At 50.0% G+C, this 13,017-nt stretch overlaps 1 protein-coding gene across 1 annotated transcript in view; it reads left to right on the plus strand.

The window, feature by feature from the left end:
* Window positions 1-13,017, plus strand: part of PCBP3 (poly(rC) binding protein 3) — a 65,002-nt gene that overhangs the window by 25,764 nt on the left and 26,221 nt on the right. Inside the window, exons 5-10 of the mRNA XM_075094195.1 lie at window positions 6,624-6,695; window positions 6,994-7,017; window positions 8,489-8,521; window positions 9,257-9,373; window positions 9,790-9,921; window positions 10,238-10,366. Of these exons, the coding sequence (XP_074950296.1) occupies window positions 6,624-6,695; window positions 6,994-7,017; window positions 8,489-8,521; window positions 9,257-9,373; window positions 9,790-9,921; window positions 10,238-10,366 (507 nt within the window). The remainder of the gene's footprint in view (window positions 1-6,623; window positions 6,696-6,993; window positions 7,018-8,488; window positions 8,522-9,256; window positions 9,374-9,789; window positions 9,922-10,237; window positions 10,367-13,017) is intronic.

Consider the following 13,017-nt stretch of genomic DNA (forward strand, 5'->3'; position numbering starts at 1 on the left):
GTGTGACAGAGCTGGAACTATGGGTCATCATACCAGTTGCTCCTGAACTCCAGCTAATACCAATATCCAGAGTGAATATCTCTCCCTAAATGCCCCACCCCACCCACCCCCGCAAGTGTAAAAAACCAACCCTGATCTCTCGAGGGCAAAGGATATGGGGAGAAAGCCATGCTGATGTGAAGGGTGGAAGAAAATGGTTGTTTAGAAATAGAGAAAAGCTCCCAAGAGTTGCAGACAGCAAAGAGGTTGTTGGGAGAAGCAGGAGTTAGAAGACCACCTGAATCATGCAGGTAGCAAACAAAGCAGGAGGAGAGGTTGCTCTGATGGTCCTGGGACTGAATCTGTGGGTGGAGGAGCCAGCAAAGCAGAGAGGGAACAGAGGGAGCAGAGGGTCCAGAGGAATGTGCATTTGCACCCCTGCAATAGTAATTGGGGTAATTGGCGCAGAGGTGAGACTGGAAGAGCCCCATGGTGCACACGAGCAAGGAGGGGAAGGCGGGTTGTAATTGCTTGTCAGCAACTAGCAAGTGACATCCTGGGCCATAAGTGGAGACATCTCACCCGGAGAACAAGGAAATGGGAGCAGGTGACCAAGAACGAAGCCTCCAGGGACACCTGCTGTGAGGGCAAGAACAGAGACATTTGTCTCCCATGATGATTGGAAAGATCAAGGGCAGGTGAGAAGCAGGGGTATACTGCTAGCTGATGTACCAAGGTAGCATCAGGCATCTTGTTTTTCTTTTTTGCTTAGAGATATCTAAAATATTTCCACTGAAGCTAGAGAGTAAGCAGAGGAAACATCAACCAAAATGACTACAGTCTGGAAAATGGCAGCAGCTGGAAATACAGCTTTATTGCAAAATGGCCTTTGGTGTCACTCATGTAGGTGGTGCTACTGTCCTCTCACGGCTTCATCTTTTGACAGCCGAAGCCTGCCAGTGGGTGATGTGTTTCCATGTGGAGCCTGGGTTTAAGGGAATGCTTGACTTTGGTTTTCTACCATAGCCTTTTTTTTCTCCTTCCACCCTTGTCCTGACCTGGCCAGACTACATTGTCGTCATAATCCTGAGCTGGCTGCATTGTGGTGCTTCCCAGCCACTAAAACACAATGCAGAAAATCACCGGATTAGGTCTTAATGGCAGGATCAAGCCGCCAGGAGATGAGTGGGGAGAAAGCTCCTGCTTACACAGGGGAACAGGCAGTGCCGCTTGGGAAAGCAAGCTAGAAAACATAAAATATCAGAAAAGCAGCTTCTTTCCTGGTTTCCCCTGCTTTTCTCTACATTTATCACATCTTTTATTTTCCAAGGGTCAGAAAATGCTGGCCTGAGTTTTGTGAAGGGGGTGTATAAACATTTCATTCCCCTCAGTGGCAAATGTTGTCTTGAGTGATGGACTTTCTGGCCAAGATATTAATCCCCAACATGAAAGTCTGCCAACCACATCGGAAATCGGAGCCATGCTGTAGCGTATTGCAGTGTGCTGAAGGACACTGAAGCTTCGTGGTTGTCTTTAACACTTGGCTTTCTGCTGGTGGGTCTCCTGAAGCACCAAAGGGACTGGGAAATGCACTGAATGTTTTCAGGGTGGCATTGCCATTGAGCAACTGCCCAGATGCTCCAGGGTAAGGTCTTGGGGGTGGTCCTCTGGGCAGGTGGCATAGCATCTCTGTACAGACCAGTGTCGCAACACCCTGCACTTCACCTGCATGAGCTGGCAAGGGCTCTTGGTCAACAGAGCTCCAGGGTGTTGGAGTTTATCAGCCTGCACTGACCAAACCTGTCAAGAACGTGTAATTTTCTGGAGGCCATGTGATGGGCGAGGGGGGTGATGAAGACTTTCTTCCTTGAGTTTGCTTAGCAGTGCCTGTGAACTTCCCATCCAAGCCTTTCAGGGAGGGGGTGGGTTATGCGTGTGGGACACTTTTGCACCTAGCTGTCCTCTCTGTTTTCGGACAGCTTGAACAAAGCATTGCTGTTGCCCCCAACAAATACCTAGATAAAACAATGAAATTTGATCTCTGTAATGCTGATGAGAATATTTCATTACAAGATCTACCAAATAAACTCTACCTTGTGTGTCTGTCTTCTGGCAGGCCTGTCTGTTCCAGAGGCACTAGGGTGACTTTAGTGCAGATAAGAGAGACCCTCCCTTTGGAGTTGGGGTCTGCAATGCTAGTACCAAGACAAGAACAGTTTTGTGATGGAGGTCATTTATGAGACCCTCAACCACTTTCTCCAAAATGCAGGCTGCTGCTGCCCCACAGCAGGGGCTGTCCTGGGGGAGCTGCCACCCCAGTACTGACAGCAGATGCCTTGGCGCTCTGCTGGGCATTTGCAGAGGAGGTGTAGGCAGTATTTGCTGGAGCTGTGCCGCAGGACTCACCCACGCGTGGCTAACGTCCTTGGGGAGCCCAAGTGGATTCATGGGAGCAGGAAGAAGAGGAGGAGGAGAGCTGGCATCAGCAAGCATGGAGCCATCGATGTCTCCCAGCCCCTGCAGGGGCGCTAGCTTTGCCTGAGCTCAGCTGTGCCCCCTGCTATTGCCTGTCTGGAGGTGGCTGCAGGGATCCCAGCATCCACTTTTCCAGCTCCCATTTGGAAACCAGGCTGGAGAACAAAGTCCAGCCGAAAGCTCACTCCCCCTCCCCCTGTTCTGCTTGACATGCCATCTCCCATGTGGGAGATGATCATGGTATTAAGTTAATTTAATACATGGTGTTCAGAATTCCCCTAATTAGAAGGTTTTGCTCAAATTTTAGGAGAGTGTCAGTATTTGTCAGTTATTAGCAAGCATAAAGACAAGAGTGCCATCTTAGACAATCACTACAATCTCCAAATAACTGGAAAGAAGAAAAATCAGAGTGTGTATATTTTGTGTGTGGAACAGTAGTCTTTCTGCTATTCTGGGTTTCCATTTTCCTTCCTCTTCTTCTTGGTCACTGGTGCCTGAGCTGCTTTTTCAGAGACAGGGAATTCCTGATAGATTAAGGAAATTTCCTGGAATTTAATATATTTAATCTCAAAACCAAGGGAGAGGGAAGAACCGAATTGCTTTGAGTACTAATGGTGCCTCCTCAGAGCACTCTCCCAAAAGACAGCTGTGTTTAAAAGGTCTATTTACTCTGCAATGGGATCATCCTTTGTAAGGACATTAGCCAGCTGTTTTGGGGCAGATCAGCACCGGGCATCATGCTCCCCACCCTGCAGAGCTCTCCTCAGTGCCGTGCAAAGACGTTTGGCTGCTGCCCACAATGGCCATGTGTAGGAGGATGCTGCTTCGGTCGTCTGCCTGTGGTTGCCCAGGCATGATGCTTGGCAGAGCCTTGCTTGGCTCAGCTCGACACTTCTGTCTCCTAATGCTGTGTCTTTGACCTCTGCAGTGCTGCACCTGCTTTGCTCTGGGTTGGAACTGGGCTCTGGATCTACTCTATCTGCTGGACTGGATGTAATGGTGTCCTCAGGGCTTTCAAGTAGATGGACAAAGAAGCCATTTCAAAGCTGCTGTGAACTAGGCAGAATACAACGGTAAAGAGGAAGGGTCTGAGATGGGTCTCTCTCCAGGCAGGGAATGCTCTGAAATGCTCAAAATGGTGTTTGGGGGATAATTTTTCCCAGCCTTTTGTCTGTGAAGGACGAGGGCTGTGGGGGGAGGCACACACCCAGGGTAAATGCCTCGGCTCTATTGTTCCCATCATTTCCATTGAGTTTATGAACCCCCATATAAAAGACTTACCTTTCACTAGTATGATTAAGAAAAGGCCAATGTAGCTTTTCCGCTCACTGGAGCATGAAGCGTGTTTAATTTAATAATGCTGATAAATCTTAAAGCCAGGAGCATTTAGCTAACACATGACCCACTTTTTCAATCAATTGGAAACATTTACATAACAGCCTGATGCAGGGTTCCTCCTGTAAGGGATGTGGAGCAGGGGATGGCAGACACCCCTGCGGAAAGTGCTGCTGCTATAGGACATTTGGTGAAAGCAAAACATTGAATTTAGCTGGTCCTTAGCAGGCAAGTTGTGACCCACCTCACTGGGACTGCCAGCTTTCCCGCTGCCACAAGGATGTGCCTGGGTTTAGAGCACCTCAACCACCCAGCTGGGCTTTGGGGTCCATCGCTCCAGTGGCAAAGCCCAGAGTGCTCCAGGGTCCCACCCTTGCCTGCCAGCTCCCAGCCATGGAGATGGAGCTAACTGGGCCACCACAGTTGGGCAGTTTACAAAAAAAATCCCTTGCGGTGGTGTACGGGACGGGATGGCTTTGTGTGTACTGCCTCTGCAAGTCACGAAAGCCACTGCCAGAGGATATGCCTTGACCATTAGCTGTGAACAGCCTCTACATTCCTCTGGCTCTGCTATCAGAGGATGCTCATCATCCGGGAAGGGGAGCTGCCCCTCTCTACTGGCATGCACCAGCCTCGTGGGTGGCTGCAGTGGTGTTGCGGCTTTGTTTCTTCCCCTGTGGCAGGGCTAGAATGCTCCGGGGACAGAACATCCTGGGGTTGGCTGTCCCCCTGTGTGACAGGGGCACCTCTTCTGTGCAGGCACTTTATCTCCTGGCTCGTCAGGAGCACCAGCAATGCTGACCTCCACAAATCAGCACATTCATCCTTTTCAGCATTGCTTCCCATGCACAGAAATAATCAGAGAGTTAACCCAACACAGCCAGTTATTTATTTTCCCTTATTGTTTGCCTGCAGTAAGCTCAGTCTTGAAAGAGAAATTTCTTGATCTCATTTGTTGTGGTATCATGTGTCATTCCCATTCCCATTGCTCTGGTCCCGAATGTCGTCACCTTCTTCCTCTGAAATATTCTCCTCCTCCCTACCCTTAACAGTGCCTTTTGGCTTGACATCTTCATCACATTTAATTTCTTAACCTTCCTGAGAGGATTTTGCTTTTTTTCATTTGTAACATCCAGCGGCCTCAAGATCAGTGTTTGCAAATAGGTTATAAGCAACCTCGTCCCCAGTGAGCCAGTCTCCTGTTAGCTCAGATGGAACACCATCTCCTTGCTGACCATGTATGTTTTATCCATTGTGGGTTTCATAAGAACCTCTTGGAAAAGGACGTTTTCACAGAATCACAGAATCACAGGTTGGAAGGGACCTCAGGGATCATCTAGTCCAACCTTTCTCGGAAGAGCACAGTCTAGACAAGATGGCCCAGCACCCTGTCCAGACTCTTGAAGGTGTCCAATGTGGCCGAGTCAACCACTTCCCTGGGGAGATTATTCCAATGGGTGACTGTCCTCACTGTGAAAAATTGTCCTCTGGTGTCCAACCGGAATCTCCCCAAGAGCAACTTGTGTTGAATTCCTTGTCCTCTCCATGTGACTCCTTGTAAAAAGGGAGGTTTTACATCAAACCCATCTCCCAGCCATGATTTGTGCATTGCTGCCTGTTTATTCATCCCGACTGCCTCTTTGCATTAAAGTAATACTTAAGAACTGGTTTACTTCACATTTTTTGGTCACATAAGTCCCTGTCTGAGCAAAGGAAAATGCCAGATGCTTGTGAGCGGGATGAAAAATCTCTCATCTGATATATACTAAGGGATTAAATAACATGGTGGAGGATTGCTCTAAATCTCTTGGCATTGCACGTAGAAGGATGCTGGCACCTCCCTCTGAGACAGGACTGGACTCCCCATGCAGTAGGCTGCAGAGACGTTTCACATGCCTGGTCCTTGTGCAGAGATGCTATTAAGGAGGCGTCAGAAAGAAAAGGAAGGATTTGTTGACGTTCTGTGATTTTTTCTCCCTGCCTTAAAAATATCAGTGGCGGTTTTCCCTCTAGAGGGCAGAGGAGGAAAGAGAGAGAATGGAAAGGGAAAGGAACATGACAGCACCAGGAAAACTTGCAGAGGTTTCATTAGGTACATGCAAAGCATGAATAGCTGGAAATGGCATGGTCCTGAGGTACAGTGCCCAGCTAGGGTGCTCATGGGTTGGGATGAAAATACAGAAGTGGAGTAATCAGGACACCAGCTCCATCCTTCCCGCTCCGTGCTCCTAGGATCAGATGGATATTAACTGGTTACTGAGAACCTGGCTTTTGATTTTCTGAGTGCTGTATTCACACTTGAAATGGTGAATTTTGGTTTGCTAGGTAGGTGCCCTGCATCTTTTGAAGTCCCAGTTCAGCCATTGGTCTTTGGCCAGGCTGCTCTGCCAACTCCTTGCTCCTGCATCCATATGCTTAGCTGGGCACAGCTGCTTGTTGGCTCAGGCAGGTGTGGGCTAGCAGTCTGCCTGTGCCACCGCAGACACTTCAGTCTTTGCTCCCACCACAATGGCTTTTGCAAAAGGCCGGTGGCAAAGCTACAGCAGAGCTGTGGGCTGTTCCCAGGCTCATGCTCAGCACGGTCCCTTCAGCGAGTGGGCAGCCCCATCTGCACCCATGAAGATGCTCAGCCCATGACATCTCTCTGCAACTCCTCCAGCTGTGGCTTTCCCATGCTCTGCTGCTCTGCAGAGTCCATCTGATGTTGAGGATCTTGCCTGTTTTGAGAGAAAACCTTTCTCCCTCTCTGTCTCCAGGTGACACGACTGTGGTGCTGTCTCCTTCTGTGCCGGGGCTGCCCTCCCAGCTAACGCACGTCTCCTGTTCCCTGGTAGGAAATGGAGTCGAAGGTCTCCGAAGGTGGCCTGAACGTCACTCTCACCATCCGGCTGCTGATGCATGGCAAGGTAAGGGGCTCCCAGTAAGGGGGTATCCTTACAGCTCCCTCTCCTGCCTCTGCTCCAGCTGTGCCTGAGTCCAGCCAGTCTCTGCAGCTCCGGGGCTGCCAGGAGCAGGTTTCCTCCTGCTGATGGGGAGGATGACATGGTGGCATGGTGCTCCTGGCACCTCATGCCCGCCTCCTGCCTTGTCCTTCTGCTGGGGACAGTGTGCACCAGGTCTTTGCTTCATTATGGGTTTGGGCTGGATTGTCTTCAGTCTTCTAATGTCTTTTTCTTTTCCTTTATGTTTGGCTTTTTTTGGTAGGAAGTCGGAAGCATCATTGGAAAGGTAACTATTGCCTGCACTGTTTGGTGCCTGTGGTGTGGTAGATGCCAGTCTCCTCTTCCCTGTGATGTCCCTTAAACATTTGGTGTGCATGAGCACATCACTGGGTTTGTGAGACAGAAATGATGGGAGACCTACGGAGGGATCAAAGACCATTCCCCTGAAAAAAAAAAAAACAGCCAGCAACTAAGCACCACGCAGCTGCTTGCTCACTCCCCTCCCAGTGGGAAGGGTACAAGTGAGAAAACCTGTGGGATGAGATAAGAACAGTTTATTAATTGAAATAAAATAGTATTATTAATAATAATAAGTTGTAATGAAAGGAAAACAACAAAAGAGAGGAACAAAACTCAGGGAAAAAAACAAGTGATGCAACTGCTTACCACCTGTCGACCGATGCCCAGCCAGTCCCTGAGCAGCAGTCACTGCCCCCAGCCAACTCGCCCCAGCTTATGTACTGAGCATGTCATATGTTAGGGAATATCCCTTTGGCCAGTTTGGGTCAACTGTCCTAGCTGTGCTCCCTCCCAGCTTCTTGTGCACCTCCTTGCTGGCAGAGTATGGGAAGCTGAAAAGTCCTTTACTTAGTAGTATAAGCACTACTTAACAACAACTAAAACATCAGTGTGTTATCATATTATTCTCATGCTAAATCCAAAACACAGCACTGTACCAGCTACTAGGAAGAAAATTAACTCTATCCCAGCCAAAACCAGGACACCAGCTGCTTCACTGTGGTGGCAAATAGGTGTTTATGATCATGTTGCCCTGACATGTTAATTAAATAGATTACTGAAGAGAGATTAAGAAATATCATGCAAACCTATCTAAATTCTGCAGCACTTCCCTCTGAGAACACAGGAGGCCATTTAGCTCATCAGAAAAGCTTCACAAGGTGCTCTGCTCCATGGTGCTTGCTGTGGTGCTTTGGAAAGTCCTGGCCGTACAGGACTGGCGTTTTTTGGTGTTTTTGAAAGGCAGGTTTGCGATAGCAAAGATTCACAACACAAACACCTATATGCTTGCCCCTTATTTTTCCATCAGCCTGTGCAGCCCTGTTGTACTTTCTTTATATCTGGATATAAAAATATCAGATTGCTCTATCAGTACTAGATAACTGCCCTTTGGAGGCACTCTGAAGTGCCAGCTTTTCTCAGCATGTGATCAGCTTCTGAGCTTTTTCCGTGTGGTTTTGCTCCTAATGAGAAACATAGAAATGGAAGTGGAAGCTGCAGTTGGTAGCTGGTTTGTCTGTTGTGTCTTACAGATGCGGGGAGCAGGCCTACAGTGGCTTACACCCTCAGCTCCTCAGCCTGCCTATCACATGGGCATGGATGTCCAGACAGCGCAGAGCTGCCCAAATGTTTGGCTATGTGTTGCCACATATTAGAGAGATGTGTGCTTGGAAGAGTTGTTTTGAAGGTGGAAGTCTTGATTTTTTTATAACAGTCTGTGTTTCTGATTCTTATTTCAGAAAGGAGAGACCGTGAAGAAGATGCGTGAGGAGGTAAGCAACCCTGCTCTTTAAAATTATTTGGAGGAGGAGGAGGAGGAGGAGAGAGTAGTGGGAAGGGCTGTCAGGCTGTCCTGCCCAGCAGCGTGCAGCACAATGGCCAGAGCTGCACATTGCCCTGTGCAATATGTGCAGTAACCCCCAGGGTCAGGACATGCAAGCTGGCTATGCCCAGAACTGTTTGGTCCAGTTTTCTGTCTGTACTCAAAATCCTATCACATTTAATGGGAATTTTCCAGAGCCAAGAATTTGCTGTTAATGAAACAGTGAAATGAAGCCATTTGTAAGATTCTTGAGTTTGCCCAAGGTCTTTGTGCCTACAGCTACCAAAGAATTATCAGATCAGTAAGCAACACCCTTTTTACAAGCAGTGGCCCCACCGGCTGGTCTTGTCTTGATCATGTGGGTTTGCACTGCAGTAAAATACCCAGGGTGGACACTTGGAAACCCTTTCTGAGGGTCGGGGTAAGGCAGTGCTGGAAGCACCGTAGGGGGAAGGGGTGGGAGTTTTTAAGGTTAGATGGGATGTCGAGGGTCTGTCAGAGGTGATGACCAGGGACCAAGGAAGTGATGTATTTGCCGGTCACCTGGAGCTCTGGGTTTCTGCTGTTGGGTGCTGAACCTTCCCAGGCTAGGACAGGATCCCACCTGGAGGAAGGGCTGCACCTCCAGCACAACCCTGCTTGTTGCTTGGCTGTGGTTATTCCAGGGCTGCCTTTCTCTTTCCAGAGTGGGGCAAGGATCAACATCTCGGAGGGGAACTGCCCTGAGCGAATCGTGACCATCACCGGCCCCACTGATGCCATCTTCAAGGCTTTTGCCATGATTGCCTACAAATTTGAGGAGGTGAGCAACATAACCCCTTTTCTCCAGGAGGGCAGAGTAAAATGGTCTGCATCCAGACCCTTGGGTGGCCCATCAGCCAAGTACAGCTCCAGTGTGCCCGCTGCTGGGGCTAGCAGTGCAGATGGGCCTGGGTACCTCCAACCCATGTGTCCCTGGTTGCACTTGCCTAATTGGTACATTATCTCAGCACAAAACCTTCCAGACATCTCTAACTAGGCAAGAACTGAGCTTCAGTGAAGTGTCCCAGAGGTCTCGCCGTTAATTAACTTCAGGGATGCACAGTGATGCAGCTGCAGACCAGCCAGGGTCTGGGGGACATGACCCCTCTTCTCTGGCCTAGGGCATTTGGGTTGGCCTAGATGGCAGGCATCTGGTTGGGTACCAAGGGCTGATGCATTGCATTCTTCTTTCCCAAGGACATAACCAACTCAATGAGCAACAGCACTGCTACCAGCAAACCACCGGTGACACTGAGACTCGTTGTGCCAGCTAGTCAGTGCGGCTCGCTGATCGGCAAAGGAGGCTCCAAGATCAAGGAAATCAGGGAGGTAAGGCAGACCTGGTTTTGTTATTGTGTGTAATCTCACCTCTGACCAAAGGGGAGCAGGAGCTGCCTTGGAAAGGGAGAGCCTTATGCTGTGAGCATCATGCATCACGTTGCTTCCTAGGATGGTCCTGCTGACTTAGGAGCAGCATCCCGTGGGACCTTGCTGGCGTGCTGCCGCAGATGCAGACAGGGCACCGTATCTGAGCTCGCGCAGGGCAGTGCAGCTCTTGGGAGGCATGTGGCATCAGAGCTGGAGCTGGCTGCAAGGAAGGGCATTCAGCTGTGGGATTTCTCCTCCTCTCTTTTTCTGTCTTCAGTCAACAGGTGCTCAGGTTCAAGTGGCGGGGGACATGCTGCCCAACTCCACGGAGCGGGCGGTGACAATCTCGGGGACACCCGACGCAATTATCCAGTGTGTCAAACAGATCTGTGTGGTGATGCTGGAGGTACAGTCTGTAACAAAGGGGGTAAAGTACGTAGGGAAAAAAACCCAGCTGGCACCACAACAGCGCTGGGAGCTGTGGAGCGTGTCTCTCATACCCTTAACCACGCGTTGTCGGACCACTCATTTCCTGGTACCTCCGTTTGAAACCCACCCAATGTGTTTCCCCTGCCATCTTTGTATGTTGTTTCTAGAGTCCCACACTGGAAACCTGCCTGGTCGGGTGCCCCAAAGGAGGTGGTTTGTGTTGTAACACAGGGTGGCTTTAGGAGAGAGGGGTGCCGGAGGAGGCCAGGTGGCTGGGACAGCCATAGCCTGGTGTCCCAGCAGTGCCAGGGGTGCTGTAGGAAGGAGACATGGGCTGCAGCCAGTCCACCAAGCACCTGGCTTCCTCTGCATGGGGCTGAGGACCATGGCTGGGAGAAGGAGGCTAGTGCATCCCCTATGCTGGGGGAGCTGGGGGTGGGAGTGCAAACCCGGGGTCCAGCAAGGCACATCAGCAAAGGTAGTGAGGAAGGCTGGTGGAGAGCAGGGCCCATATGGTGAATGGACATGTGTTCAGGATGCTATTTCTGGGAGAACCGCTGATGAGCAGAACTTGAAGGTCTCTTCCATAGAGAGATGCTGCTGTACCAATGGCTTATTGCCAGGGTTGACTACAGCTACATGCCCCAGGTCCACACCTGCCACCTCAGATGGGAGAAGCTCCAGGAGGAAACCCCTTGGGACATGGGACAGTGACACCCTCCCACCCAGAGGTGGACAGGCACAGACCCACAGACCCTCTGCCTTGCACAGCCCCCACACCACTGCCCTTTCGTGGCAGGTAGGAGTGTGCTTGCTGCTGCAAGAGCTTCAGATGAGCATGCCAAGGCTTAGCAGAGGTGAAGCAAAACCAAACATAAGCAACTTCAGTTTGGCAGCAGCATGTCTAAGTAGGAATTGCCATGCACCACATTACCCGCCACTGCTGGTAGTGATGCTCAGGCAGGTACACTCTGCTGCCTGAGGAGTGTGATTGTAGCTGTACAGTGGCTCCAGGTTATGCTCTGGACTGCAGCAGAGGTGGGCTCCAGGTGATGCTTTGGTGGCTACTGTTCTCACTCATTAGAGCAAGGGTTGCTTGCTCCTCTGTATGGCTCAGCAATGGGAAAGAGAAAAATCCATGAGTTTTCTTGCAGCCTAAAATCTGGGGAGTCCTCTGACTTTAACAGTTTGCAGAGATGCTCCTTATAACTTTTCAGTCTTAAATTATCTTTTCAGTCTTAAATTATCTTGCCGCAGAAATCCTCGCTCATGCCCTCCAAGATTTGTAATTTAATAAAAGAAAAAATGTGTTTCTGATTATAGAGGCTGTGCTTTGATCATGCAGCTTTCCTGCAGACCTGTGCTCAGCAGGAAGATTTGGACATGCCACTTGGCTACAAGTGGACATATAGAAGCATGTACAGAAAAAATGAAGAATTTTCCATAAGATAGTGGGATTTATATTGCCTATCTTTACTTGCCTATCTTTACATAGCAGTAATTGGATCATTTCACTTTGGGTAGAACCGGGAGGCTTTTATCTGAAATCTCTCCTGATCCCTAGAAACCTCACAAAATCTCTTCTATGGCCTGTTATTTATGTTCAAGAGAAAACCAGCAGAGGTAACTTGAGTGAGAAGATCCTGTGCACCATGCAGTGGGATGCATCACTACAGCTTGATGTGCATCAGTACAGCTTCTGCTGAGACCTAGCCAGGTACTGATCAGGCCACAGCAGGGAGCAAGATGTCCAGGTCAGCAGAAGCAGGGCTGCCCCAGGTCATGCTGCCACAGGAGGAGGGCTGGAAGTGTGTACGCATTGGTGCCTCTGCTGCTGGTGTCTGGCTGGCTGCTCACACGGACTGCTACCACCATGCAGCTCTAGGATAAGATCTCTGGAAATGCTGGTGCTGCAATCTGAGAGGGGTCTCCAGCCTTTGGCTCCTCCAGAGCTCAGTACCCTGGCCAAAGTGATTGCTGCCAGTTGTCCCTCCAGGGCATGGGAGGTCTTGACCGCAACAATGGAACCTTGCAGCATCCACTGCATGGACATCCATGTCCCATCTTGGATGATGATAGACTAAACCAAGTCCTGAAGGCGACCCTGTTCTGGTGGTGAGGAAGATGAGAGGGGTCAAAGAGCTTAAACATCATGCTAGGTCACTCCGATGGGCTGCTCACTCCTTCTGGTGCTCATGATGTCATGCCACAGGTCCTGGTACTTGGCAGGGATGGTATGACTCCAGGGCGGGCTGTCGATGTGCAGGAGCTCTCAGGCTGCAAAGAAAGCAACTGTGTGAGAAAGCTCGTGGCATACAGGGATGAAAACCCTGGTCCCTGGGTGTACCTCCCCATCTCACTTCACCTTGAGGGTCTCCTTGGAGCATTTTGAGGAGGGTGCTGAATTCTAGCGTCAGGCTTAAGTCTAGACCAGGTGACACAGTTTGCGAAGAGCAGAGCAAAGGTAAGGGAGGCAGCAGAGGTCTGGAAAGAGATTTAGGAGCCCATGCCTTGTCAGGGGATCTTGTACACCAGGTTGTCCTAGTAGTCCGTTAACCACTGATTTCCCCTGTGTCCTCCTGTCCAGAAATGTGGTTTGCCTGGTGCGGGTGTTTCAGGCGGTGGCCC

Source organism: Phalacrocorax aristotelis, chromosome 5, assembly GCF_949628215.1.
Source record: "Phalacrocorax aristotelis chromosome 5, bGulAri2.1, whole genome shotgun sequence".
In the NCBI taxonomy this organism is placed as follows: Eukaryota; Metazoa; Chordata; class Aves; order Suliformes; family Phalacrocoracidae; genus Phalacrocorax; species Phalacrocorax aristotelis.